Source organism: Coptis chinensis, chromosome 8 (genome assembly GCF_015680905.1).
Source record: "Coptis chinensis isolate HL-2020 chromosome 8, ASM1568090v1, whole genome shotgun sequence".
In the NCBI taxonomy this organism is placed as follows: Eukaryota; Viridiplantae; Streptophyta; class Magnoliopsida; order Ranunculales; family Ranunculaceae; genus Coptis; species Coptis chinensis.
This window is the reverse complement of record NC_141463.1, coordinates 51,497,103-51,524,988: the sequence shown is the minus strand read 5'-3', so window position 1 is coordinate 51,524,988 and position 27,886 is coordinate 51,497,103. Positions and strand designations below refer to the sequence as shown.

The 27,886-nt window shown below is 38.2% G+C and overlaps 1 protein-coding gene and 1 long non-coding RNA gene across 2 annotated transcripts; both read left to right on the top strand.

Annotated features, from left to right (window-relative positions):
* Positions 1 to 6,292: 6,292 nt before the first annotated feature.
* LOC147481850 (auxin response factor 4-like) lies at positions 6,293 to 18,534 on the top strand. The gene is given in 15 exon segments (XM_086576791.1): positions 6,293 to 6,614; positions 6,865 to 7,201; positions 7,310 to 7,366; positions 7,982 to 8,170; positions 8,277 to 8,361; positions 8,442 to 8,532; positions 8,616 to 8,780; positions 9,102 to 9,221; positions 9,299 to 9,374; positions 16,685 to 16,847; positions 16,939 to 17,045; positions 17,138 to 17,695; positions 17,773 to 17,963; positions 18,070 to 18,179; positions 18,182 to 18,534. Coding segments are annotated over 14 exon segments (2,430 nt in total). The 5' UTR covers positions 6,293 to 6,614; positions 6,865 to 6,895; the 3' UTR covers positions 18,394 to 18,534.
* Positions 18,535 to 19,945: 1,411 nt separating this feature from the next.
* LOC147481849 (uncharacterized) lies at positions 19,946 to 22,392 on the top strand. Its single transcript, XR_015204720.1, has 2 exons — positions 19,946 to 20,101; positions 22,148 to 22,392. It is a non-coding gene; the product is annotated as an uncharacterized LOC147481849 (long non-coding RNA).
* Positions 22,393 to 27,886: the final 5,494 nt, after the last annotated feature.

The following is a 27,886-nucleotide window of genomic DNA, read 5'->3' as shown; positions in this document are numbered from 1 at the left end:
ATGAACTTCTTCTCTTCAAATCTGAAGACTTACCTTAGTAATTAAGAGTGTTGGATGAGGTCCATGATGGCTGCGTGCTCCCATTGTGCTAGCTAGTTTTACTAACTATACATTACAGTTGTTGCTGGCCCGGACGGTTAGCCAAAAAAAAAAAATTACAGTGGTAATTAATCCGGGAAAATGTGAAAAGTGAGCGTGGAAAATATGACATGAATGAAGTAGTTTAGTCTAATTAATTCTTTCTTAATTTTCTTGTCGACAACTTAAAGTTGAAAGGAAACATTATGCGATTATGTCCGCCAAACACAAAAGGTATCTTTAATGTTGAGGGACATAGGTTTGTGCATGGTTGGGCCAACAACGAACCGAACGAGCTAGTCACAACTGACAACTCACAATTAGGACTCTGATCGATATCTTACTAAACGGGCCCAAGTGCCTAACCACAATAATTAACAACCCTCGTTAGGTTGAACAGATAATCACCACGCGTCGTTAATGCAAATTGAACAAATTATGTAAGGAATTAACTATTTCCTTACTATTTACCAAAAAGTAAGCACATTATGCTTCAAACTAAGAAACTTGATCAAGTGCCTGGCACGGTACCGCACTACCGCCTGAAGTACAAGATCCACGCACAAATGACACAAGGGTTATTACTTAATAGCTAATTTGGAAAGAAAAGGCTGAGGGAATCTAACGAAGTCTGGATGATGAAAGGGAAAGGAGAATGTATTTGTTGTTGGGGAGAGGAAAAAAGGCAAGTCAGCACCAAAGGCGCAGGCCCAAGATCACTGCCACTTCACATTTATTTTCACTCTTTAAAGTTAAGTCAGTCTGAGACACTGAGACATGGAGGAAGAGTCCTAACAACAAACACGCTCCAACAAATGCAGCCAAAGCCCCCATGGGCCAATAATAATAACAATAATTTTGACAACTCTAACGAAAAGCTTACTTTGTTAAAGAAGACTGGTCTCTCTCACTCTTTACTTACACCACCCATGTTTAGTTCTCTGTCCCCTCTCATCTTTCAATTTTAACTATCACTTACAATTTTCAAAGATGCCAACAGCTAGTTGGAATCCACTTGGAATGGAAATACTAATTAATATTATCTTGTTCACGTTTTGTCGATCCATTTCATTCTTATGTGGTGCAATGTGGCACTAATTGCCCGGTGGAAGAAACTAAGCTTCCAATAATTACCAACAAAGCAACTAACTTTTATATATATATATTTTAATAATAATAGATATAATTAACAAGAAATTAGCCCCAAAGCCCAATTTCATTTCAAAACAACTCTAGAAAACATGATTTTTTTTTTTATAATTACTCACAAACCCAATTCCCACATTTAAATAGCCCACGAATCCAATTTTTAAATTTTAATAACCCTTAAAGACAAAATAAGTTGGCCCGACCATTTTTATTTTTTTTAAATCCCACTTTTACCCTTTCTTGTTAATAAACAAAATTACGGATGAGAAAACCCAAAACCCCTTCCTTCTCCAACCCCAAATACTGGAGGCATTGGTTTTATCAAATGAGTCTGCAACGGTGGAATTATGTAAAGATTCAGTTGGAGTGGAAGCTGAAACCAGAACTTTGAGATTCCTGGTTGATCTGTTCCACCAGTGTACCAAAGGGAATCCAAAAGAACGTCCTACAGCAGTATATCTCTATGAAATGTTGAATGCACGTATAGACTGTTTAAAATGTGTTGAATTCTATATTAGTGGTGATGTTAGGAGAGTTGTGACATTGATATATTAGAGAAACCAAGAAGAATAATAGAGAAGACTAGAGATTGATTAGGGTTAGAGAGTTCTTGTATTTCATATAGTGTTTTCTACCTAGAGTTACATACTTATACTAAAACTAAAACATGATAATAGAAATTACTAGATATGAATGTTCACACTTATAGAAATATGAGACTTTCCATATTGGACATATTCAAATACTGACATATTCTAACAAAATGTTTCATTGATATAGAAAAAGCAAGATGCTAGAATATTATCTAGTATTTATTTTATTTTATTTTTTCTAATTGTAAATTTCACAACTTTGAATTGTGCTAGACGTTGTAAACTTTTCCCAATAATGTATACCTCCCATCTATGGCGAACAAAAATTTACATTCATTGTTCTTCTTTAATTTATAGGTAATTTTCTTTAACAATGTTTTCATTGTATAGAAAGCACATTATCAGAATATGTGCAGTTTAGCTAGCTTCAAGACGGGAACAGGATTAGAGCATCTTCATTATTAAAAAAAAAATCCATGTCTCCCACTTGTTCTATGAAGACAATACAAGTATACAACCCTACCAAAGAAAATTCAGTTGGAGTTGTTAGTTTGTTACCGTGTTTCGATATTATGATAATCAAAACAGATTTTGAGTCTTTGATATGATAATCAACCGATCGACCAAACTCTAGAACAATTGGACTATGAACAATGATTGTTCATAGTTATGAGCTATGACCATTCTTTGTTCATATCACAATTGGACTATTAACATTGATTGTTCATAGTTTGGTAGCTATGAACACTCATTGTTCATAGTTATGAGCTATGAACAATGAGTGTTTATAGTCCATACTGTACATACTATTAACAATCAATGTCCATACCACAATTGGAAAAGAATATAGAATGTATAAGTAACAACACAATGAGAGAAACCGAACATTGAACAAAGAAGAAAGTCTTACCTTGGCAAGGTGAACGGCCAGTCGGGTGAAAGGACAGTCCGGACTCGACCATGTTGGGTTTCGGCTTTGTCAGCGGGAAGTCGCAGCGCCTTTCGGGACTCAAGTCGCGATATCAACATCATTAACAGAGTGTTTGTTGGTAACAGGAAGCCCCAACGCCTCATCTCCACGATCATCTCCCTTTCAGGGGAATCTGGGGATCGTGGCGAGAAGGGAATGTCATCACTCACCCTCCTCCTATCACAAAATCAAGGAAGAGGGAGAGCAACAGTTACAACAGTTGTCTCTGCAATGCCTTTGCCCTTAATATTATTAGGGAGGGAATGGTCAACAGTCAGAGGTATATTGTCACCAACTTGTTCAGAATCTATATGAGGATCTGGAACTGGTAGGGATGCAACTACTTTCTCAAAAGACTTAACAAAGTGAGGAATACTATCAAGAACCTTGAAAAGTGTTTATTCATTCACAGTGAGAGGATGAAATTTCATTTTCTTACCAGATAGGGCAATATCAGAAGCAGGAGCAGGGTCAGCTCTCTTCAATCTAGAACGATTGGATGCACGTACTACCCTTTTAAAATTGCTTGCCGCTAGCAGTTCATGAGGCAGTTCATGGCCCCTCCCGCCAGTGATCACACAATCATCACTGACCGCAAGCTCCTGAACTGATCCCAATGTCACAGCATCACCAGAGGCAGCCACATAGCTCTTCTCTTTGCGGTTTCCTCTTCTTCTGGTATTCAAAGAGGATTCATCCTGAACTGAAGGAGGAAGAAGTCCAGCATCCTGATCCACAGGAGGAGGAAGTGCTGTGCGCCCAGAATTCATAGTGTTTATCCTAAAAGGGGAAAAGCCAGGCGCAAGTTAAAACAAATCTTCAGTAGACATGTTGAAATATTCAAAAAGACAAGTGGGATCAGGAACTATCACCCAAGGCATCCTTTGTTCCTTGGGGATCTTCTTGATGAAGTCCACCGTAGCAGTATCAGTTGCAGATAGTTGATTCCAGGGGATAGAGTCATCTAAGGAAAAAATAGCAAAGAAACTCAGTCGAAACACTCTTATAGTGATTGCAAAATTCTTAAGGAAGGAGATTTACTGGTTGGAGCATGAGTGTGTTTTCTGGGAACAGGAATTCCCACAGGCTCACCGTCAGCATCAGAAGGACGAACGTCCCACTCATCACCCAACACACGGAGGTGGTGATCAGCCCAGCCTTCGTTACTCTACTTCTCCTCGAAAAAGACAATCGGAGAGTTCTTGTCTCTGGTCATGGGATAGTATTAAGATTAGTCTCGAATACGCCGGACTTCGTAAGTACCCAAACACCCAACCATTCAGAACGAATCCATGCCTCTTGGCTAATATGGCAGAGTACATAACAGTTCTGTAGAACAAAGGCGTTGCTTGACCAAGGGCAAGATTGAAGTGAATCAGGCACTCTCTTAACAGTGGGTGGACTAATGGTGATGAGCGCCACTTCCTTGTAGGCCAAATCATCAGACAACCTCCCCCACTCCAGACCGATATCATCCGGGATGTGGAATTTCTCTCGGATTAGTTCTAGGGAGGAAAGATCTCTGAAGTTTGCAAGTGACCAGTTGGGATTCATGATTAGAAAAGAGAGAAAATTTCAAGTTTTGGTTAAACCCTAAATGGGAGATCTAAGGGTTCAGTATACAAGAAAAAAGTAGCGGAAGAGATAATGAGGATTCTCTCACCAGATCCTTTATATACAGATAAGATGGACGGTTACGATTAGCCCAAAAATTGCCTATTTTCGGGATGGAACTGCCATCATTACCTTTTCCAGGAAACTGTGTGTCTGTTCGAGCCGTCTTTTCAGAGCCTTAATTAGTTGAGTATGTAAGCAGTTCCAACAACTGTTTAGGAAAAAGATTCTAGCACCAAAAGCAATGTCGCTTCAAGCGCTCACGTGCTAGATGGCACAAGAGGGGGCATCTGTAAGGGGGATTTCTCGTCATTGGATAGATGACACGTGTATGGGAAATAACCTAAGACTATAGATGTCCAGAATGAGACGAGGACCACCGGATCAGTTCTATGAATAAGTGATCAGTGAACATGTGCCAGGCACGTGGCTAACCGCCTCTAAACATAACAGTTCTCCAAGTCGTTAGGAACTGATATGAACAGTTCCTGAATAGAAGGAAACTGAAGAATGCGATCTTTGATGATAAGGAGGGAATCGTGATGGCATATCTTTAAGAGTTACCTTTTAGATATAATCTTCCCATATACGATGGGACATTATGATCAACAAGGAAATCTACCTCTCATAAGATATGGTCTAGATTCAGACTTCCATAATGAGAGAATTCCTAATAAGAAGGTAGAGTCCAAAGATGGAAGGGAACTCACAAGCGGTGAGGACAATCCTAACCCTAGGACTCTCAAAGCTCTTCCTATATAAACCATAAGGATTCGCTCTTAGGAACTACGCAAGGTAGGGCTTTATTCTCCAAAGTAAACAAGGAGATACGTAGGCAGCCACCAGACGGTTCAACCCTGAACTCACAATCATCTCATCACTTCTCTACTCAGTAAAATCTTATAGATCACAAGGCATAGAGGAAGATCAGGGGATATTCGGAAATTCCTCTACAATAGTCATGAGCTATGAATATTATTTGTTCATATCACAATTGGATTATGAACAGTGATTGTTCATAGTTCGGTAGCTATGAACAATGAGTGTTCATAGTCTATACTGTATGTACTAAGAACAAGTAATGTTTATAGTCATGAGCTATGAATATTCTTTGTTCATACCACAATTGGACTATGAACAATGATTGTTCATAGTCATGAGCTATGAACATTCTTTGTTCATATCACAATTGGACTATGAACAATAATTGTTCATAGTTCGGTAGCTATGAACACTCATTGTTCATAGTCCATATTGTACTATAAACAATCAATGTTCATAGTCATGAGCTATGAATATTCTTTGTTCATATCACAATTGAACTATGAATAATGATTGTTCATAGTCATATAGTTCCAATATGGATGAACACGCTTTGTTCATACTCTAGTAGGTATGAACAATCATTGCTCATACTTTATAATAGGTATGAACAATGAGCTCGCATGTTTTGTATATGAACAATGATTGTTCATACTAGATACACTGGGCCAGGAGTATACTTGATCTTTCATCTACCCGACCCATTTTTTATTTCCCATCAAGAATATACTTGACCTTTCATCTATCCGGTCCTTCAGAGTTATTATGAAAAAAGTTTGAGTTTGGGAGTAATTATTTCACTCGATTTGTCCCTGAGAGTCACTCTATGTAATTAACTCTAACAAATTGCAAACAAACATAAAAGCTACGTGGATATGCAACAAAGAAAGTTGTAAAAAGAAATTTGAAGATATATTTTCAAAAGGCGGACGAGGTGGACCTAAGACCATGAATAGAATTTGGTCTGCATTAAATGAATTTTCGCCACGTTACCCTGTCAAAAGGACTGCTCGTGTGTACACTTCTCACTCAGTTCTCAGTTCTCACTCTCGGTATCACAGAAGTGAAAAAAAAAGGAGGGAGATAAAGGAGTATGGAAAAGAAAAAGATAGCAATGGTGGGGTTGCTCTTCTAAATACTGTCTCAGCCTTTTTATCCCCCACCATTCTCTCTCTCTCTCTCACACACACACACACATTTTTATCAGCAGCGTTGCAGTCCAAAAACCACAGGCACCAATATTGGTTTTTTTCCCTTGTTGTTTCTGCACTTCTCTTGCATATGTCTATATATGTCTGGTACTATATCTACTCATGCTGATCCCATATAGTGGAGCGGTTTTCATAGTTTGAAGTTCTTTAACATGTTACTTCTTGCTTTCTAATAAGGTAACACTCAAAAACTTGAGTTTCTTGATACTAGCTATGTTCTGTTCATTTGGTATCATGCTTTAGCTTAGTAGGTATCATCCAGAAATATATATTTCTTATTGGGCTTTGATCAGACTTTGGTTTTTTTTTCTAATGTTATTCTTTCAGTATATGAATATTGTAATAACTTTTATTAGTTGCACTTAAGAACATTTGTCTTGTTAGCTTATTGTTGAATGGTGATGTTTTGTTCATTTGTTGTTATCAGTTATTTGAGACAAAGAGAATATTGGGTGTTCATGGAAATTGATCTTAATTGTGCTCTGAGTGAGGGGAAGTTTTCGTTGAGTAATGGAAACCAAGACAAAGGTGGTGGTGGTGGTAACTATTTGTCTTCATTTTGCTCTTCAACTACTTCAATCTCTACTTCAACTTTGCTGTGGCATGCTTGTGCTGGTCCTCTTACCAGACTGCCCAAAAAAGGGAGTTTGGTGGTCTACTTTCCACAAGGTCACTTGGAACAGATTGCTTTTCAAACTTCAAGCATGCCAACTTTTGATCTCCAACCCCATATCGTCTGTAGGGTCATCAATGTCGAACTACTCGTATGTAGTTGGATTTTAGTATTTATATTGTTTTCCTTTCCATTTTGATTAAATCCTTTTGAACTGTTACTGAATCTTGTTTACTCCATTTGGAATTTCTGAGGTTAGGCCAACAAGCTGAATGATGAGGCTTATACCCAGGTGACACTCTTCCCTGAACTTGAGGTATGTTGTTCAAATGCTCCTATGCAGCTTCTGGATGAGTCATGGATACTTTTAGTAGTAATGTGAGTGAGTATATGTTAATTTATTATTTCCAATTCTAGCAGGTGACTTTTTTCTACTTCTTCTTCTTCTTCTTGTTTTCGGATTGCTAAATGCTAATTTTAGTAGCAATGTGAAAGAAACTGCATTCAATTTGGTGAAGTTATGATATGCTTGCTTCATGATTGAGCAACTTAACATGCCCAATAGGGTTCTGAGAAGCAGCTCAGATTTTTCGGATGATGTTTTTTGTATAACTAATGTAGTAGTATTTTCAAACAAAACGTACGGTACTTTGATCATCAGACACTGTTACATTTATTATATTTGGTTTCTTGGGTAATCTAGGTGTTCTTGATTCAGTGCCTGTTAATCTGGGTTGCATCAAATGGCTGAGAATTTGGTAGTGATTTTGTATGTAGATATTTATGGCTAGTTTTGTAGCTAAGTGAAGCCAAAAGATCAAAGTAGTTATATATAGGAAAAAGAGAGAAATCGGTTCACCTTTTTTCATGTATTATATTCCGGCTTCTTCTTGGGCTTAGGTTTTTTTAATTCTATAGAGATTTTGTGCAGTTAGGGAAAAAGATTGTGGATGCCAAAGAAAATGAGGAGATGGGGGTGGAAGAAGAGTGCAGTGATGGAGGTCCACCAAGCAGTTCAACCTCTCACATGTTCTGTAAGACTCTTACTGCCTCTGATACTAGTACCCATGGAGGATTTTCTGTTCCTCGTAGAGCTGCGGAAGACTGCTTCCCACCCTTAGTAAGATTCCACTTATTTCCTTCCTTTATGTTTTTGGATAGTTAAGACATGCAGTTACATTGATTTGGATATGTAGTTACGCTTTATGTTATTTTCTTTGTCATAGGATTATATGCAACAAAGGCCCTCTCAGGAGATTGTTGCCAAGGACTTGCATGGAGTGGAGTGGAGGTTTCGTCACATTTACAGAGGTGTGTTTCAATGACAAATTGTGTCATATATTACTTTTTAGCAGAAGAAAGATATACATAGTTAGTGGATGACTTCTCAGGTCAGCCTCGTCGCCATCTGCTTACTACCGGATGGAGTAATTTCGTTAGCCAAAAAAATCTTGTTTCTGGGGATGCTGTGATCTTCTTGAGGTATATGCCTCGTCAGAAATTTAAACTAATGATTCTGTTCATCTGTTTGAAAAAGAGGCTGTGGTTTTATCACGTTTGTGTAGGGGTGAAGATGGAGAACTTAGGTTGGGAGTAAGAAGAGCTTGTCAATCTAGGAATAGTTTTCATAATTTTGTCAGTGGGAACAAAAATTTGCATGGTGACGTTCTTTCTGCAGTAGCGAACGCGATATCCACCAAAAGCATGTTTCATGTTTTCTATTGTCCAAGGTACTCTTTAATTTCTATTTTCAGGATTTGAGTGGAATTCTGAAATAGTTGATCTCTACTGTTCATATCTTCTGATCGGGTTACTAGTTGCCCTTTAGATGGAGAACACTAAAAAGCATGTGTGGCAGCTTCATACTAAAAGATTTAATTTTTCATACAAGTAATTAGAGCTTGATAAATTTCTATCTGAGAAGAATCCCAAGAAGTAAAAGCATTTCTTATTGACTACAACATACTCATGGCTGCTACAGTATCTGGAAATTGTTATACCATTTGGTAGTGGTTGCAAACAAGTAATTGCTAAGATATGCCAAAATGCAGGGGAAGTCTTGCAGAATATGTGATCCCTTACAATAAGTATATGAAAAGCATCACTCATCCAGTCACCATTGGAACGCCTTTTAAGATGAATTTAAAAATCGAAGACAGAGCAGAGAGAAGGTATGTTACAGATTGATCTTATTCCGCACTCAATCACATGTTTTTAATCTGCATGATTAGTATATACTCTTTTGCAGATGCAGTGGTATAGTAACTGGGATAGGTGATATTGATCCGCAAAGATGGCCTGGTTCCAAATGGAGATGTTTGAAGGTACATGTCTAGTTTTTGTCTTATGTTTGAAAATTGACATTTTAACAATTAAAGCTTATTAAAACTAAACTCTTAACACCGTTATTAAAACTAAACTCTTAACACCCTCCCTTAAACTGAGTGTTCTTCAGACAGTCAGTTTAGAAAGTTTATTGCACCTACAACATATAACCATCTCAGCTCATAGTTGCTGAGAAATCTTGCAGCACCTCCCTCAAGTTGGATTCTTCAGTGAACAAACAATTAGTAAATTCCGCAGGTTCATGAACACAGGCAATTTGAGGGGATTGGTGAAAATATCTGCAACTTGATCCTCACTTCTGCAGTAGACTAGATCAATAGTTCCTTCCTTTGTGAGATCACGTAAGAAATGGTAGCGCACATCTATGTGTTTACTTCTCCCATGTAAAACAGGATTTCTGGACAACTTGATTGCTGAACTGTTGTTGCAGAAAACTGTAGTAGCACCTTGTTGAGGATACTCAAGTTGCTCAAGTAGCCTTCTTAACCAGATGGCTTGACAAACACAAGATGCAGCAGCAATGTATTCAGCTTCAGTAGTCGACAATGTAACCAGTTGTTTTGCTTCTTTGATGACCATGAGACAGCTCCTGATCCCAACATAAAGACATAACCCGAAGTGCTTCGTCTATCATCTGGATCACCCGCATAATCGCTATCCGTAAAGCCTATTAGTCTAGACTTTTTCCCCCCGACAATAGAATATACCAAAATCAATTGTACCTTGTAAGTACCGAAAGATTCTCTTGACTGCATGAAGATGTAACTCTATTGGACGTTCCATATATCGACTAATGAGACTGACGGCATGCATTATATCTGGCCTGGTTGCTGTGTTATCAACCTTCTTTCCCGTAGGATTTTTCATAAGCTTCAAGCCAAGTTCAGAGTATCAACTGGGATACAATTCTTCATCTGAAACCTGTCCAAAATCTCTTGAACATACTTCTTTTGCGAAACAAAGATACCAGCAGGAGATTGTACTACTTCAATACCAAGAAAATAATGCACCAACCCCAAATCTGACATATCGAATTCAGTTATCATTGACTGTTTAAAGGAATCAAACATGGCCCTATCATTTCCAGTGTAGATTAAATCATCTACATATAAGCATACATTGAGGATTCTGCCGCCATCTCCAACTTTGACATAAAGTGCATGCTCATACGGGCATTTCTGAAAACCTTCTTTTTAAAAATAGGCACCAATGCGACTATAATAAGCTCGAGGAGCTTGTTTCAGGCCATATAGTCTTTTTTAACTTGTAAACCTTGTTTACATTCCCTTGTACTACATAACCAGGGTTGTTCAACGTATACCTGTTCTTCCAATTCTCCATGTAAGAACGCGGATTTCACATCCAATTGAAAGATGGGCCATGAGTTTTGTGCTGCCACAGCAAGTACCAGCCGGATGGCATCATGCCTTGCAACTGGAGCAAAAACTTCTTTATAATCAATGCCAAATTCCTGCTTGTAACCTTTTGCCACCAATCAAGCTTTGTACTTGTCGACGTTTCCTTCCGCATTGAGCTTTGTTTGTACACCCATTTAACACCAATAGACTTCTGTCCTTGTGGAAGATTAGTTAACTCCCAAGTACTATTTCTTTCAGTTGCTTCAATTTTTTCATGCATTGCTTGCTGCCACTTGAATTCTTTGACGGCATCTTTGAAAGAAACAGGATCACAATCTGAAAACAAAGCAAGATGTGTAAGTGGTTCATCTGCTTGATCAATTCCACATACTACAAAGTCTTGCATCCATGGCGGCCTCCTTTTGTTGCGTAGCAGACGAGATTCAGGAGAATTAACAGGCTCTACCAATGGATTCGGTGGCTGTAAATCACCAAATGAAGCTGGTGGTGGTTGACCGGTAGGAATGAAATCTGATTGCTGCTGCAACTAAACACTATTGCCCCCATCCAAATCATCGAAACTTGCTGGAACAAGATGCTCTGTGCTATTGGCAGCCCATGTCCATTTCTTTTCTTTATCAAAGACAACATCCTGGCTGATGACAATCTTCTTAGTTATGGGATTGTACAGTCTGTAGGCCTTCGACTGGTCACTCATGCCAAGAAATATACATCTTTCTCCTTTGTCATCTAATTTCTTCCTTTTCTTGTCTGGTACGTGAGCATAAGCTATGCATCCAAAAATCTGAAGATGATCAACACTTGGTCTGCGTCCATTCCATGCTTCTTCAGGTGTCATGTCTCGGACAGCAAGTGTAGGACTTCTATTCAAGATGTGGATACTCCAATTGACTGCTTCAGGCCAGAAACATTTTGGAACACATCTTCTCGCCAACATACTCCGCGCCATGTTTAAAATAGTATGGTTTTTCCTTTGGGATACACCATTCTGCTGTGGTGTGTAGACTGCTGTAAGTTGACTCCTAATCCCATGTGTCTCACAGAAATTTGCAAAATCCTGCGAGATAAACTCTCCACCACGATCTGTCCGAAGTGTTTTGATAGCTCGCCCAACTTCTTTTTCAACAAGAGACTTTTAACTTTTGAATGCTGAAAAAGCTTCGGACTTTTGCTGTAAAAGAACACCCAAGTTTTCCGACAAAATCATCAATGAAAGTAATAAAATACCTCTTATTACCATTGGATGTCGGATTTAGCCGCCCACATATATCGGAATGAACCAGCTCCAATGCTTCATTAGCTCTCCATGCTTTACCTTTTGGGAAGTGATCACGGTGTTGTTTACCAACAGCACACTCTTCACACTTCACTGTCTTTTACAAGTGTGAAGTTCTGCAAGGCCTGTCACCATGTTTTTTTGTTGAAGAGTCTTCAATCCGTTGAAGTTTAGATGTCCATAGCGATAATGCCATAGCCAAACTGAATCTTTCACCTTAGCAGAGCAAGATGGATGAACATCATTCTGGATATACAAGGGAAACATCCTATTGGTCGTCATGTTAACTTGAGCAACGAGCCCCTTTTTCGGATCTTGAATATGACAAGTTCCTTCTTTAATAAAGATTTCATACCCCTTCTCTTGAAGTTGTCCAACACAACAAATTATTTTTCAAACCAGGAACATACAACACATTTGACATATATAACTGAGAGTTATTAGAAGTCTGAACTGAAATGTTTCCTTTCCCCATAATGTCAATTTTCGAATCATCTCCAAATTTTACAGATGTGTGAAAAGAATTATCCAACTCACAAAACATAGTTTTATCTCCACACATGGTTACTTGATCCAGTATCTAAGTACCACATGTTTGAATGATTCTCTTCATTGGTATTGCAAACCATAAGAAGTGTAACATCATCTTCTTGTTCTGTAAACTTTGATGATTCACCAGTTTCTCCCTGAAATTTATTCGGACACTCGGAGCGAGTTTGGCCATTATCGCTCTGATACCACTATGTAGAATTACAAGAGAGAATGGATAAAAGAGATAGATTTCATTCAGTACAATATTCTTCATAAATAGGCACATAGAGAAGAAACTAACTTAGTAACTGACTAACTGACTCCCTATAGATAAACACAAGTCCATTACGTGGAGACTTCTGCAGACTTGTTATACAGACTCTAGGACACATCATACACACATGTTTAGTTATTAAAACTAAACTCTTAACAAAGCTATTATGTGTTATGATTATTTTGTTGGTGGCAGATTTCTTTTTAAACTGAAATTTGCATCCCTTGCTTAATATGTGTGTATTTATATTTGTAAGACCTCTCGTTGTTTCTTTATTTTTGGTTTTTAAGGACTTGAGGCCAACATCTATTCTCTACTTGGGAAAAGTTTCTTTCAGGTAATACTTTATCAAATACAACCAGTCAAGCTAGATATTCCCAGGTGGCTTACTCTTTGGTCCCCACCATCCCAGAAGATATGTAGGCATTGCATTCAGGTTCTTTCGCCCGAGTAAACCGAACCTTGCCAGCTTATGCTCCTCAAATTGAGTCAAGGAGTGCTGTTTTTTTCTGCTAGCTTGTGTGAAGTCATGAAGTGCTTGGAGATATTGGCGTGCTCTCGAGCAAAGACATTCTTCTTCCAGCTGCAAACATGATTACATTGGAACGTACGAACGCCGAATTTTCAAACGGTAGATGTCTAATGTCGGCAATGCACCGAAATCTGTGTTAGAACATTGTCATTAATCATTCCAATTCAAGCCTGTCAAAGGCATTGTCGGCTTCAGAAAATTGCCACCTGACGTTGTCTTTTCTGCCTTGAAAGTTTTGGGACTACGAGAGGCATAGTAGACATGGTAGGCATCTGGAAAAATCGGGCGTTCAAGTTACAACATCTAGTAGCCCTTCATGCATTCCCCGCTTACAATGAGAATGCTCTTCAGGTGCCCATTCTCAATTTTCATTGTCCACTTTCTAAAATGATCCTAAAAACCAAAGGAAAATTCCGGATTGTTACCATTGATAGCAATGGCAGACTTAGGAATTTCTGTTGTCTTCCCTTCAGATGTTTTGTCAAACCTAATTCGCAGCATAGAGTTCTCCTTTAACACTATAATCTCAAAAATATTTTCTGAGGATCACTAGTTACAAATCTTACAATGTCAATGAATACATCTGGATGAACCTCATGGTTTCAGTGACATAGTTGGTCCATAACTCATATGATTTCCCAAAGTTACTTCTTGTTTGTGAAGCTTTGAACTCCAAGAATGAAATGGTAGCATACAACCCAAGCTTAATAGTTGATACTTGATAGGATAACTGTGAATAACCAAAATTATGTTAATGGTGAAGAGAATAATATTCCAGTATTTATTCTTCTCATAAAGGAGGTATAAGTAGAGAATTACAAGGGTATAACGGTAATTACACTAATACAATCCTAATTAGAGTATGTAGAATAAATACAATATTTTCACTAATATAGCAACACAAGTTATGGCTTAACACTCCCCCGCAAACTCGACTGTCCTGGAGAGACGAGGTTGGAGCGTAGAAGTTGAAAACGAGGCTTGTGTAGCCCTTTAGTAAAGATATCAGCAAGCTGGTCAGGGGAAGGAACAAACTGAACTCGATGAGTCCCAGCAATGAGCCGCTCACGGATAAAGTGATAATCCAGCTCAATGTGTTTGGTTCGACCATGAAAGACAGGATTGGAGGCCATGTATGTCGCACTAAGGTTATCACAGAGAAGGGTGATAGGACCTGAAACGGTAAGTTGGAGCTCTCACAGTAAGTAAGATACCCAAGTAGTTTCAGCACACACATGAGCAAGTGACCAATACTCAGCCTCAGCACTGGACCACGAGACAGTAGGTTGTTTCTTGGCAGTCTAAGAGACAAGATTAGAACCTAAGAAGACACAAAAACCAGTGGTGGAACGTCGAGTGTCGGGACAACCAGCCGAGTCAGCATCAGAATAAGCCCGGATGGCAAGTGGATTAGGATCCCGACGAATCAATAAGCCACACTCTAAAGAGCCCTTAATATACCGGAGAATACGCTTGGCCGCAATCAAGTGTAGTGTATGTGGAGTACTCATAAATTGAGCAACGTGATGAACGGCATATGCAATGTCAGGTCGAGTGAAAGCTAAATACTGAAGAGAACCAACAAGCTGACGATACTCGGTCGCATCAGGTAAGGTATCTCCGCTCGAGACAGAGAGCTGAGACTTAGCACACACAGGGGTGCCACAAGGTTTACATTTTGTCATAGAATAATGCCGAAGTAGATCAATGATGTACTTGGTCTGTGATAGATGAAGACGAGAGGTAGTGGAGGTGATTTCAATTCCCAAGAAGTATGAGAGAGTGCCAAGGTTTTTCATCTCAAATTCTGCGCCAAGAATGGAGATGAAGGAGGATAACAGAGATGGAACATTTCCAGTCAGAATAATGTCATCAACATATAGGAGCAGAATCATTATTTCTGATGAGCAGCGAAAAACAAACATGGACGGATCTGCACGACTCTGAAGAAACCCGTAATGAAGAAGAAAGGTGCTGAGTCGCTGAAACCAAGCTCGAGGAGCCTGCTTAAGACCATAAATAACTTTATGAAGTTGGCATACATGATCAGGACGAGTAGGATCAACAAAGCCAGATGGTTGTCGCATAAAAACTGTAGTATCAAGAAAACCATGGAGAAAGGCATTCTTGACATCTAGCTGTCGCAAGGACCAGCCATAAGATACAGCCAGACTCAATACTGTCCGAATAGTAGTAGGTTTGACAACTGGACTGAATGTCTCGCCATAATTAATTCCAGGTTGTTGATGAAAACCTTTAGCCACTAACCGAACCTTAGGGCGCTCAATGGAATCATCCGATTTCAGCTTAAGTTTGAACACCCATTTGTTCGGAACAACAAGCTCACCTCTGGGAGGAGGGACAAGAGTCCATGTCTTGTTCTTCAGAAAAGCATTAAACTCGTCAGTCATCGCCTGACGCCATTCAGGAAATCGAATTGCCTGTGAATAACAAGTAGGTTCCTCGATAGAGGAGGTAAGCTGGGCAGCTAGAGCACAAGGGAGGGGGTACTGAACTGTTCCATCATTGCGCACTAAAGGTCGATGAATGCCATCTCTGTGACGAGTGACCATAGTCTGTCCGACAGGAGGAGGTCCTGACCCTGGATCAGAAGAGTACCCATCCGTATAGCAACACAAGTTATGGCTTAACAAATGGTAGTGCTATTACAATAATATTACTTTTGGTGCATCAGTGCATGCATTCCATGTTTCGATGGATGTAGCTCTTTCAAACTCCTTTAATACTGAACTCGTGACTCTGATGGCCACAACACTATTTATTTTCGTTTAAGTGTGCATGTGAGGATCAAAACCCGTTGCGTCTGTTGTTCATTTGAGTGGGTGGAAGACGGCAAGAGGAGTGAGAAGGTTGTTGCAGTTGAGTGAGGAAGCAAAAACAAAGGTCACATGAGAAAGAAAACCTATATGGGTGGGAGAGAGAGGGAGAGGTTATCTCTCACCCTCTTTGGATATGACTCGAGTTTGGTCCTTTTTAGTTTGTTGAAGTTAACTAAAATTATCTTTAACCGAGTAGGTGCATGGATATTTTTTTTTACTAATATGGCATAGATCTTAAGAACTTTCACTGACAAGGAAATGGACTGTATCTTTTCAGTCGCTAAATTTTTCTCCTTATGCCTTGGTATTTCTGCTCCCACCTATGAAACTATAAACTATAACACTTGCAAAAATGTGATTTGTGATGTTTGTTTACTTAAGGCACTATGAACTATGTATTCTGGAATCTCAATTTGGCCAATATAACTTGAACACTTTTTCCTTTGGCAATGACAGGTCAGATGGGATGTAGATCTTGCGAGCAGTCATCAAGAACAAATTTCTCCATGGGAGATTGTTAGTTCCATTTATAAACCATCCCTGAGTGTTCCATCAACCACGAGTGTGAAAAACTTTCGGACAGATCTCAAAACCCCCTCAGTCGAATACCCTATCACTGGTACAACAATATTAACATATTAGTTACAACACAAGGTTTTATTTTTTTTCCTTCTCTGTTTTCAGATAGGCCTGGCTGTTTTCCATTGCAGCAGGAGCTGATCTTTTCATGGATTCAGATGTACCTATGAGATCCTCTAAGGTCTTGCAAGGTCAAGAAAAGTTAGGTTTTAGTTCACCGCACTATCGTGGCAATAAGGTAGGCCATCCCGTGTCTCTTTTGACGCACAATCCAGTATGCAGAAAAGCCTCAGGGCAACCAGATTGGTTGACACTGTTACTATTATGCAGGCAACTCTCCCTACTTATATAGGAACAGAGTCTGCAAGATTCCAGGTCTTGCAAGGTCAAGAAATAAATCCTTTGAGACTCCTGCATGAAAGAGCCAAAGTCAATCACATGGCTCAGGGAAATAGCAATCTCAGTTGCAACATGTTCAACACATACCATAGGTCGTACCCCGGGTTCTACCCACTTTCTCTGGGCAATACTGGTACTATGTACATGCCTTTTCATGAAGGATACAAAACAGACTGCGATCAAGTAAGGCAACCATACATGACCAGTTGCCAAGCGGAAACATTCAAGTCCAACATCTCTTCTGTCAAAAGAACGTTGCCTGATGCTGGTAAAGAAGAAGTGAGCAATCCAAGTCCACATAATTTTCTTAGGGTTCAGAGGCCATTCGATAATTCTTGTACTCCAGCTACTCATATAGATACGGAACCACAGCGCCACAAAGACAACATCATGGATGGGGCTAGTACTGGCTGTAAATTGTTTGGGTTCTCCTTGAATGGACAACTTCCTACTCTGAATTTGCAGAATTCTAACCGAAGTTGTACTAAGGTAAGCAGTAGCTAAAGAAAGCTCAGACATGAATTGTTGTTTTTCTCTTTATGACTCGTTCTGTAAACCAAATGAAGGTTCACAAGCAAGGAAACTTGGTTGGTAGAGCTATTGACCTCTCAAAACTGAATGGCTATGACGACTTGCTGAATGAACTTGAGCGGCTATTTAATATGGAAGGTCTCCTGCGCATACCAGATAAAGGATGGCAGGTAGTTTACACAGACAGCGAAGATGATATGATGGTTGTTGGGGATGATCCCTGGAAGTAAGTGTCTATCTGACATTTAAATCATTGAATTATTTAACATTATCGGTCCTATGATTTGGCAGCTTAATTGCTTGTTGTCTTCTATTACTTGGCCATTTCGTAGAGAGTTCTGCAAAATCGTGTCAAAGATCCACATTTATACGCAAGAGGAGGTGGAGAAGATGACTATTGGTATAGGTAGCGATGACACTCAAAGTTGTTTGGAAGAAGCACCAGTCTAATCTATGTATTGACATCCTCCTCTGTTGGCCAGTTTCACTCTTCACAGTTGTATTTTATGTGTGATATATTGGTGGTTATTCTTAAGAGATACATAATCCAAGGCGGTACAGAAATCTTAATCTGTGTGCATGTTCTTTGTAGTTCAAGGCTCAGTTTTTTCCATGCAACATTATTAGCAGGATTTAGTCATTCCAGGTTTTGCTAGAGAAGAGTGCTAAATTTCAGAAAGCGGAGTTCTTTAAGGGCATCACCAATGAGACCTATATATAGCTCTCTATCTTCAAATTTAAAGGAACATTACAAAAATGGGCTTCCAATGCACTCTCTGTATGGCCTCTTATTGTTTTTTTTAAGAAAAAAATAGTGTTTTAATAGATAGCAAAAAGTTGATACAACTCATCTCGGACTCGTTTATCGAAAAAAAAAAAACTCATTTTGGACTCGACGAAGCTGGCTTTTACAGTTAGGGTGTGTTTGTTAACTGGCAAACTTCTAGTGGGAAAATATAAGATTTGCCAGTGTTTTTCCATTATAGATTTGCCAGGCAAATTCTAGTGGGAAAATTTCAATTTGCCAGTGTTTGTTTGCAAAAATTTATAGTGGGAAAATATAAGATTTGTCAGTTTTGTCAGTGTTTGTTTACATGGTTTTTCTCCAATGGCAAATGATATTTCAACTTTTGTGAAATATTTTTTTTGGTTTTCAAACTCAATGAAGTATAACAAAAAATAAAATTAAAGACAATACAAGTATACAACTCAACTTTTTAATAGTATCCACAAAATGTCTTCTCAAATAACCATAAAATAAAGTGAAAGTGTAATGAACCATAACAACTATTATTATCCAAACACATATAAAATGTCATTGTGCCTTGGAAAAATTCTATTTTTGTACTTTTACATACTCGGATTCCGTGATATTGCTTGATCCATCCCAAACATCGTTGTTAGCTATGATATTATGTTCTTTAGAACTCCATTAAAACCCCTCTTACATAGTTACATTAGCAATATCACGTGCTATCCATCGTAAGGTCTTCATTCGTTTAGTTACATGACTAATAGTCAAGTCGATACCAAATATAAATATGTTTTGGAGTGTTTCCCTTGCACGCTCTTTTGATATTGGAAGAAATCAATTTTCATTCTTATGACCTAGAAGTAGCTCACTATGGAATGTATCGATAAGAACACTCTCCATCGCATTTGTCCATTTGCATGTCATATCTAATTAATAAGCATACAAGTCGAGTTAATATATATAAAACAATTCCTAGTTAAGAAAGTGCATCAAGATAATTAATAAAACAAAGATAATTGATACTCGATACACCATAAGATTTTTTGTATAAATCATGATCGTCAATTCAATTACGTTTGAAGGCCAAATATGGATTCAGACAACATGCACACACTAAATCAGCACACACCACAGCAGCACACACACTACTCACGCATCACACACACTCACCACTCACGCAGCACACCAGCAGCAATAGCACAACACCGCACCAGTAGCAATAAAATTAACTTCCGTGCAACAAGTTAATTTTTTTGGAATTGAATCCTCAACCCTCACAAAAGAGCAATATCATTTTGTAACTTCTTTAGATGCCATAAAAATAGATAAAATGGATAGATGATAACTATCAGTTAAAGATAAAAGTCCCGTAAGTAATAGATAAGTGTTGTACTTGTTTAAAAGTCCCGTAAGTAATAGATAAGTGTTGTACTTGTTTAAAAGTCCCGTAAGTAATAGATAAGTGTCGTCTTTGTTATTCGGAGAGTTTTCTCACGTAGAGTTTTTGGGGAAAAACACAGCGAGAGTTTTATACAGAAAAACGGGATTTTACTAAAAGAAGAAAATGAAGGTTTTTCTTGTAGCTGGCTGATAATCGGAGAGCGCTACAGGTGAGTAGATTTTATCTCTCATTGACTACTAAAAATATGATTTTCGTCTATTTAAAATCTACAGATTTATTATCAAAATATATAAGTTTTATGTTTATTTTTCATGTTCGTTCTGTGCCGTAATTTTCTGACTGCTGTCATAAATCTTTAGTGGTTGTTCATGGAGGCGCGAGCCCCAAACACCGTCACCTCCTTTATACTTTTGAACTGTGATACTGTGATACTGTGGTGGTGTAGATTTTATTTCTTTTGAACTGTTATTTTTGTATTATGTGTTGGTTGTTGGCTGATTTCTGTTTAGTGGTCGTGGTGGGGTGATGGAGTGAGGCGGTGAAGCTTGGAGGGGTCGTCAATGGCGGCTCGCCCAAACATCATCCTGTAAAATAGTTTTGAACTGATGTTCTGTTGATTGGGTCGGTTGATTGATGATTGGTTGTAGTGGGGTAGTGTAGTGGGTGTGAGGGCTATCGAATGGGGGCTGTTGAAGCTTGGAAGAAAGCTTTTGCAGAGCATTAATGGCGTCGATCGAGATTTTTACAGTATAACGAAATTGAGAATTGAGGCTATCGGCAGTTTGGGTTTTTTTTAAGGAGTGAAACCGTGGGTTTTAAATTGAAGTTAGGTTGGTGGTTTGTGATGGCCAAATGGGTGGAGGTGACGAGCTGTGAGGAAGAAGAAGAAGGAGAACGTCCTGTTCATTTTTAGTTGGGCCGAAATTCAACTTTTGTTTTGGGCCGGTTTTAAGTTTTATGTGGGCTGGTCCTTTAAGTGGATCGTATAGTTGGGCCAAATCAGTGTTTTAAGTTTTAGTGGGCTGGTCCATAGTATCTATTTCAGATAGATATTTCAAGTTGGGCCTAACCAGTTTATGGGCCGGGTTAAGGCTTAGGTTATTGAACATGGTCAGCTTAGCTAATCGGTTTAGGACTAGAGTTGACTGTTGACCAGAGTTGACTTTGACCAGTTGACCCAATTTGACTTTCAACTCGGATTATGATTTTGGCTATTAGGATAGGTCTAGGGCTATTAGCATGCTTGGCTTTAGGCTAAGACCTTTCTATATATACGTGGATATGTGTATTAACTACTATGTGATATTTTCAGTCTTTTATGATATACAACATTACAACGTTATGACACTTAGACATCGATATATTAATAATGCGTAAACAATAATACAAGAAACAAGATACTTCTTTGTTCTCTGAAATAATATATGCAATAAAGTTCAATAATGTGTAAACAAATTTACCGCACCCTTTTAGATCTCTCCACGTCTCAAGTTTTGGAAAGGAGTCTTATGAGTGAAGATGTCATGTGATAGGTGGGCATTTATTGAATGTGTCATAAATGGCCCGTTAGCGTTATAATTGGGTATTCATTGACTGTGCCATGAATGATTTGAGAATTCATTGAATGTGCCATGAATGACTAGATTGTTTGGACTACCCTAGAGAGGAACTAAGGTATTCGCCTTGCGGGTTATTTGTATTCCTTGAGTATACGGGAATGTAGGGTTGGGTATTCCTTGAATGTGGCGGGAATGACCTAAGGTACCTAGGTACTGAATGGTGGGTGTATAAGAACAGAAATTGATTAATTGATAAGAGAAATTGATTTGATTAGGCGAGTGTGTTTGGGCTTACTTTTGAATACATATTGGATATCTACATATGTTATATAGAAGTTCTAACTTTCTTTTGCAGGAGGGTAGGACTTAATAACATTTTTGTTGAGAACGCCGGGTCCTACCCTTATCTGGCCGATGGATATCGGTAAGTTTTAATTCAATGACTTAGTTATTAAAACAAGTTATTATAATGAGTTAATAAAATGGAAGTCTTGCTTGGGAAGAAACTATGCCGGTTGAAATGACGGAACTACCTATCTTCCAAGCTGAGAATGATTAAGTTAGGATATATTTAAAGTGATAGTTTGATAATTAAAGACTGGAAATATTTATATGTGGTTAGTCTACTCATACCAGCAAATTTCATTTTGTTGACCCATGTTTGCTTTGTTTTGGCAACATGGGTGTGTTCTTAGGAACATAGGTGGAAGGCAGTGGAACCGTGGCGTTTGATTTGGATTTGATCTGGAGCAGTCCGTTAGTTTTTATTAGGTCTGATCTTTTTGAAAACATGTAATAACGTAGTTTTATATCTATCATGGAATGAGAATACGATGTGGAGGACCTATTATTCTTAGAATGTTATATTGATGATTTTTGGATGGAAGATAGACTTTCATAAAGTAATAAAGAGAATTTTGGAGATTATTTTTGTTGTTAAGATTCTTTATGATGTGGGTTTTAGGTTTTGACATGTGTTGTATCCACCCCGTCATAGCCTGGGTTTTTAGACAATTGAACATAGTGATGTTTGAGATATTTATATTTCAAACATTCAATTTTTTTAATTGTTTAGAAATTTGGGCTGTGACATAGAGGCACATTGCCATTACATGATAAATGAAAAACAGACTTGGTGGATTCAGCCATGATATGGGCATGATGAATCAATCTTCTTGGACAATAAACAAATTTGCAGAAATAATAGGACTTTTTTAGAGCTAATGTTTATGCCAAAAGACTCGATAGACTCCAAGAGACATTAGACGATTCTCCATTCAACTCCTTGACAATGGACTGGTTGTCTGAGCAGATAACGACCTTCTCAATATTTAGTTGAAAGGCCTGTTGCAATTCTATGTGGAGTGCTTGTAGCTCCGCGTCTTCTGCTCAACCTACTGAGCTATGCCTGCTTCCTACACATATAATTTCACCATTCATTCCACGAGTTGATGGTGAATCCTGCTCCAGCCGTTGTGGAAAGTGGATCAAAACTTCCATTATAAGAGAGCATGAATAATAAGGGGATATGACTCTTTGGAATAAGATACTTAAGGACAATGGGGGCTTGACAGGTATTATGGATCGATTAGCTTGATGTAAAATCTGAGTAATGTTAAGCTTCTTGTAGCTCTTGTCAAAAATGATGTTGTTTCTTTCAGTCCAGATGCAGTAAGAAATAGTAGCTAGTAAGGAAAGATTTTCAAGTATACTCAATCTCCTTAGCAGTGCAATGTGTTAAGAATCGATTAAGCACATCATTGATCTTAAAATCACTATTCCAATCACTAAACCGCAGAGCAAGAGGAGAAGCAAACCAGATCATACTCAAAGAAGGCACCCATGGCCTCCTATTGTTACCATCCTTTAAAACTATCTCTATTTTTATCACATTTATAGAGGACCCGTCCATTTCGTGAAATAAAAACAAACAATGGCCATAAGAAATTCAATTGGGTGGTGGGAGTGAAGTTGGTCAAGGTTGTTTAGGTAAATAACCCGGGTTTGGAACCTCACTCGAACATTTTTTTCAGTTTTTTCAACTTTTTGTACCAAATTTAAAAAGGAACATAAATCATAATGAAATGTTTACAATGGGACTTGAGAACCCAGAACCTACAGGTCTCGGGCTATATACACTTCCACGCATCGTGCCAATTTCACAAGAATCCTTAGATATATATTATAGCTATACCCTCTAGGCTCTGTTTTTCGTGGCTTCATAGAGTCTCCAATATTTTCACAACACTCAAAATCTAATTATGGAAATTTAGGATAAATCTTACTAGCCTAGACAAAAGTTAGTAGTCTCAAACTAAAGCAGTAAAGCTAAACTCAACATCTTCATTCTACGAGTAAAACTCTTATACTCCCTTCTCTAAATATATTAAACTATTTATGGCCAATTCCTATTACCAAGTTCTCTTAAACCTCACAAGGAGGAGTCATGGTGGAGACATATGCGATTGTGGAAGGAGTCACAAAAGCTATAGAAATGGGATGGAGGCATATATGGGTGGAATCAGACTCTTCTGCAGTAGTCCAAGCTTTCCAACAAGGTAATATGCACCGGAGAGTCGTATAACGGCAGCTATTACAAGCGCAAGCAACATGGATTAATATCACCTCAATCTGGAAGGAAACTAATTTGGGAGCAGATTGTCATTGCTAGACATGGAGCGGGGGCTAACTAAAAGGGCAAAGTGTATGGTGGCAGACTCGACCTCCATTCGTGAGACATCTTGAGAACCACAATACTACATACTTTAGATTTACTCACTAAGCACTGTTGTATTGAGAAGGGTACATGGTTGTTTTATCCTTCTTAGTCGAGTCATGTCAGAATGTTCTTATTTTTTCTTCTTGTAACCTTTATTCTTTTAAGTTAATCAATTACCTTTTAGCAACAAAAAAAAAAAAAAAAACAAGGAGGAGTCAATATACTTCCATCATTATGATTCTTATTACCAAGTTCACTTAAACCTCAATATAATTCAATCATTATTCAATACTGATCCAATATATATATATATCTAAGATTAGTCAAGCTATTCCCATGAACTTTCGATAAGAGAAACACATCTACCTAAGGTTTGAAATAAATCTCTGTTTAGTTTTAATTCAGAAACCGTGATTCTTCATACTTTCCTTATGTTGTGCGTAGTGCTTAAATTATGAGTAAGTACTCCGTGTCTAATCACGCTTCTTTGTCGAATAACTCAAATTGATCATTGAGATTAAGGTGCTTTCATAGCCTAGAGCAGAAAGCATTTCCTTGAAGCATGAGATCTATCACAAATGTCTCAAAGTGCGATTATCAAATTGTTGAAAAGATAGTACATATGAAGTTCCATGAAAAGTGGGTATAATTTTGCTTTTCTTTTTTGTCATTTTTTCGTTCTTTTCATTTTACCTTTTCTTAAAGATTTCTTTTTTTGGTAAACTATTTTCTTAAAGAGGAAACTACTAAATAAGCCTAAGGGTAAACCTTCTAATTTGTGCTTTTGTCATTGATAAGAGCCCAAAACTGTAGTTTTAACCCTATAACAGTCATACTTTTAGACCAATTATGTGAGTATTAATAATTAAGAGTTAATACTTATTACGTGTTTTTATGCATTTCAGGCTTCAAAGTCCATTATGTGCAGAAATGTACCACGTTAGCAAGATAACGGAACAAAGGTCGGTTGCTAAGGAGTTCTGTGATTAAAGGCCAAGATTCAAGAAGACAAAGCCTTTCTAAAGCCCGGTCAAAAGCTGAAAAGTCGACGCGGGCAGAAACAACACTCAAAGTCAGCAGAACTTCCGAAGGCCGTATCTTTGGACTCAGAACTTGGAAATGGGCCTACCTTATGTCAAAACGACCGGCTCGGAAAGAGCTTTCTAATAGTTTAAGCCTTGACCCAATCAGAGGAGCAGAAGTGGACGAAAATTCTGTTGAAGCCAACTGCAGCTGAAGAGGCCTTTTTGGACTGAAAGGATTGGGTTTTGGGCCTGATTCTTTGGCCCAAAACATGGCTCCAAGCCCATGCACGATTTTTGGATCTGAAAACATATAAAAACAAAAGCTTAGCTCTTTGTTAATGGTAGCTAGTTAGACCTAAAACAATAGATAATTCTAGATCTAGTTTTCATTAATTAAATTAAGTTTAGTTTAAATTCAATTCTTGTTTTAGATTAAACTCTTAGAATCATTGTTCTTAATTAGTTTAATAAATAAAATAACTATTTGTCAATTTCGATTTTGTCATTTCAAATTATAGATCTAGTTTTAATTCTTGTTGATTATCATTTCTGAGTTGTTAAATTAGATCGAAGTATTGTTAGTTAAATTAGTCAAGTTAGAATTTTGAAATGATGTTTAGTTATAATAATATGGGAAATGATGGTTTGATGAATCAAGGCTAAACCTCTATTAGAGGGGTTGATGAAGCCTTGATGAAAGCTTAGTTGTATAAGTGTAGAATCGTTGTAGAGTCTATTCCATTTTAGAAGGTCATGTTTCGCCATGAAAATGGGTAAACGACCTCACATGCTAGTTATAATTGGTAGAAATGCCATGTTAATTAGGGATTAGAACGAGCAATCCATTACAGTAAGAACGTAACGATTGGATTACAACAGTCTATGCTAGGTGATTAAGTTGGATTCGAGGTGGAATCAATTCCCTCTAATTCTTTATCTAGATTCACATTCAGTATTCAGTATCATTTCGTTATTCGTAACTTGTTAATTTCATTCACCTCGTAGTATAGAATTCCCCTCGTAAACCTCTCATTAGACTTAAGACCGATTAGTTAACTATGAAATCATTCCATGCTAGAGAACTAGGAGTGGAACGAATTTTTTACTCGACTCTATTTCGATAGAATTGAGAGTAGAAAACTTGATAAATATAGACTCGTAATAAGTTTTAGTTTACTTACGTTTTGAGTTTCATCGTTCATTTCGTAGGTAAATTATCTTTTATCGTTTTATCAAATAGCGCCGCTGCCGGGGATAAAATGCCCAAGTTGTTGAGACTATAAAATGCCCAAGTTGAGCGCAACTCGCGCCCAAACACTGTAACTCCAAAAACCCACGAGCGCGACCGCGCCCAAAGCAAGCGCACTCGCGCCCTGCCCTCTGTGAACACGGAAAATTCCAATTTTCTGAGGGTCATTCCAGGATTTTTGGAACTATTCAAAGAGTCGTTGAGATGACATCTCCTATAGTCATACCTGAACAGTCTTTCGAAGACGTGTTGGGAACCGAGACCTATGGACATTGGTTCCGACACAGGATCCTGCAGTTAGGATGGCGTCATCTACTGGTAAGTGATGACGATTCATATTCACCATAGCTTACTGCTTATTTCTATGACCACGTTAAATTTTATTGTAATCAGGATGGAGAACAAGAATTCTCCGTCAGTGAGTCGATGACACCGACACTAGAATTCAATAAAAATGTGGTCGCTTTAGTTTCGTGGATTACCAATACCGATCCCGTTCACACATGGGCATATATGACCAATAATGCATATCTTTATGATTATACATATTTCCATGAGTATTATGGGGAGGGTATTTCGAAAGTAATGGACCGTGGGCTATATATAGCATTGCCCTTGGTAGCCTTTCCTAAACGTAGGCACCACCATGTTATTCATCCCGATGAATATTTTGGGGAATAATGATTCATTTCGCAAACAAGATCGGGCTGGTGACATTTTCCTCGCTTTAGGCGAGGGGCGTCGCCGATATGACATTCGCGAAGTTTTAGTCGCTAGTCTTAAGAGAGCCCAAAGCATGAGGCGTAAGTATCTTCTTATGCCTGTTTTGGTAAGCCGCATCATGGGTAGTTGTTTACGTGATACGTGCACAATTCACAGATTGGCAAAGGGTTGAAGTCATGAGACCCACCAATTGGGTGGTTCGCTCATTCGCGAATAATGACTTGGATGGGATGGCAGTGCGACCTCATTTGGTCGCCCGTACATCCCATCGGACATAATAACACTTAACAGGTTAGCATTAGTAGATGATAAATGTCGGCAATGCTTGGCAAGTTATAAATGGACGGGCGGGGATGCGGAAGGAACCTCATCTCTTTAATGGGGAGGAGGATGCTTAAAGCGGGAGATAAGGTAAGTTTTAGTTTTGTTATTATCCGCTTATGTCCCAAGCAATTTAATTACATTAACCTCATAATGGGTGGAACTCTTATCGTCGGTATTTTTATTTTCCCTATATTAGTATGTTCTAACCTTGTTTTGCGGATGTTCGAATTTCACGCCGCGTTTCCATGGTATTTTTCTACCCTCTTTATTTACATGCTTTGAGGACAAAGCATGCTTCTTTGTTTGGGGTTAAGGCATCTGTTAGGATATAGATATGTATAACATGCATTTGTTTTCAAGTTAAATTTTTTAAAAATATAAATAAATAAGTTTA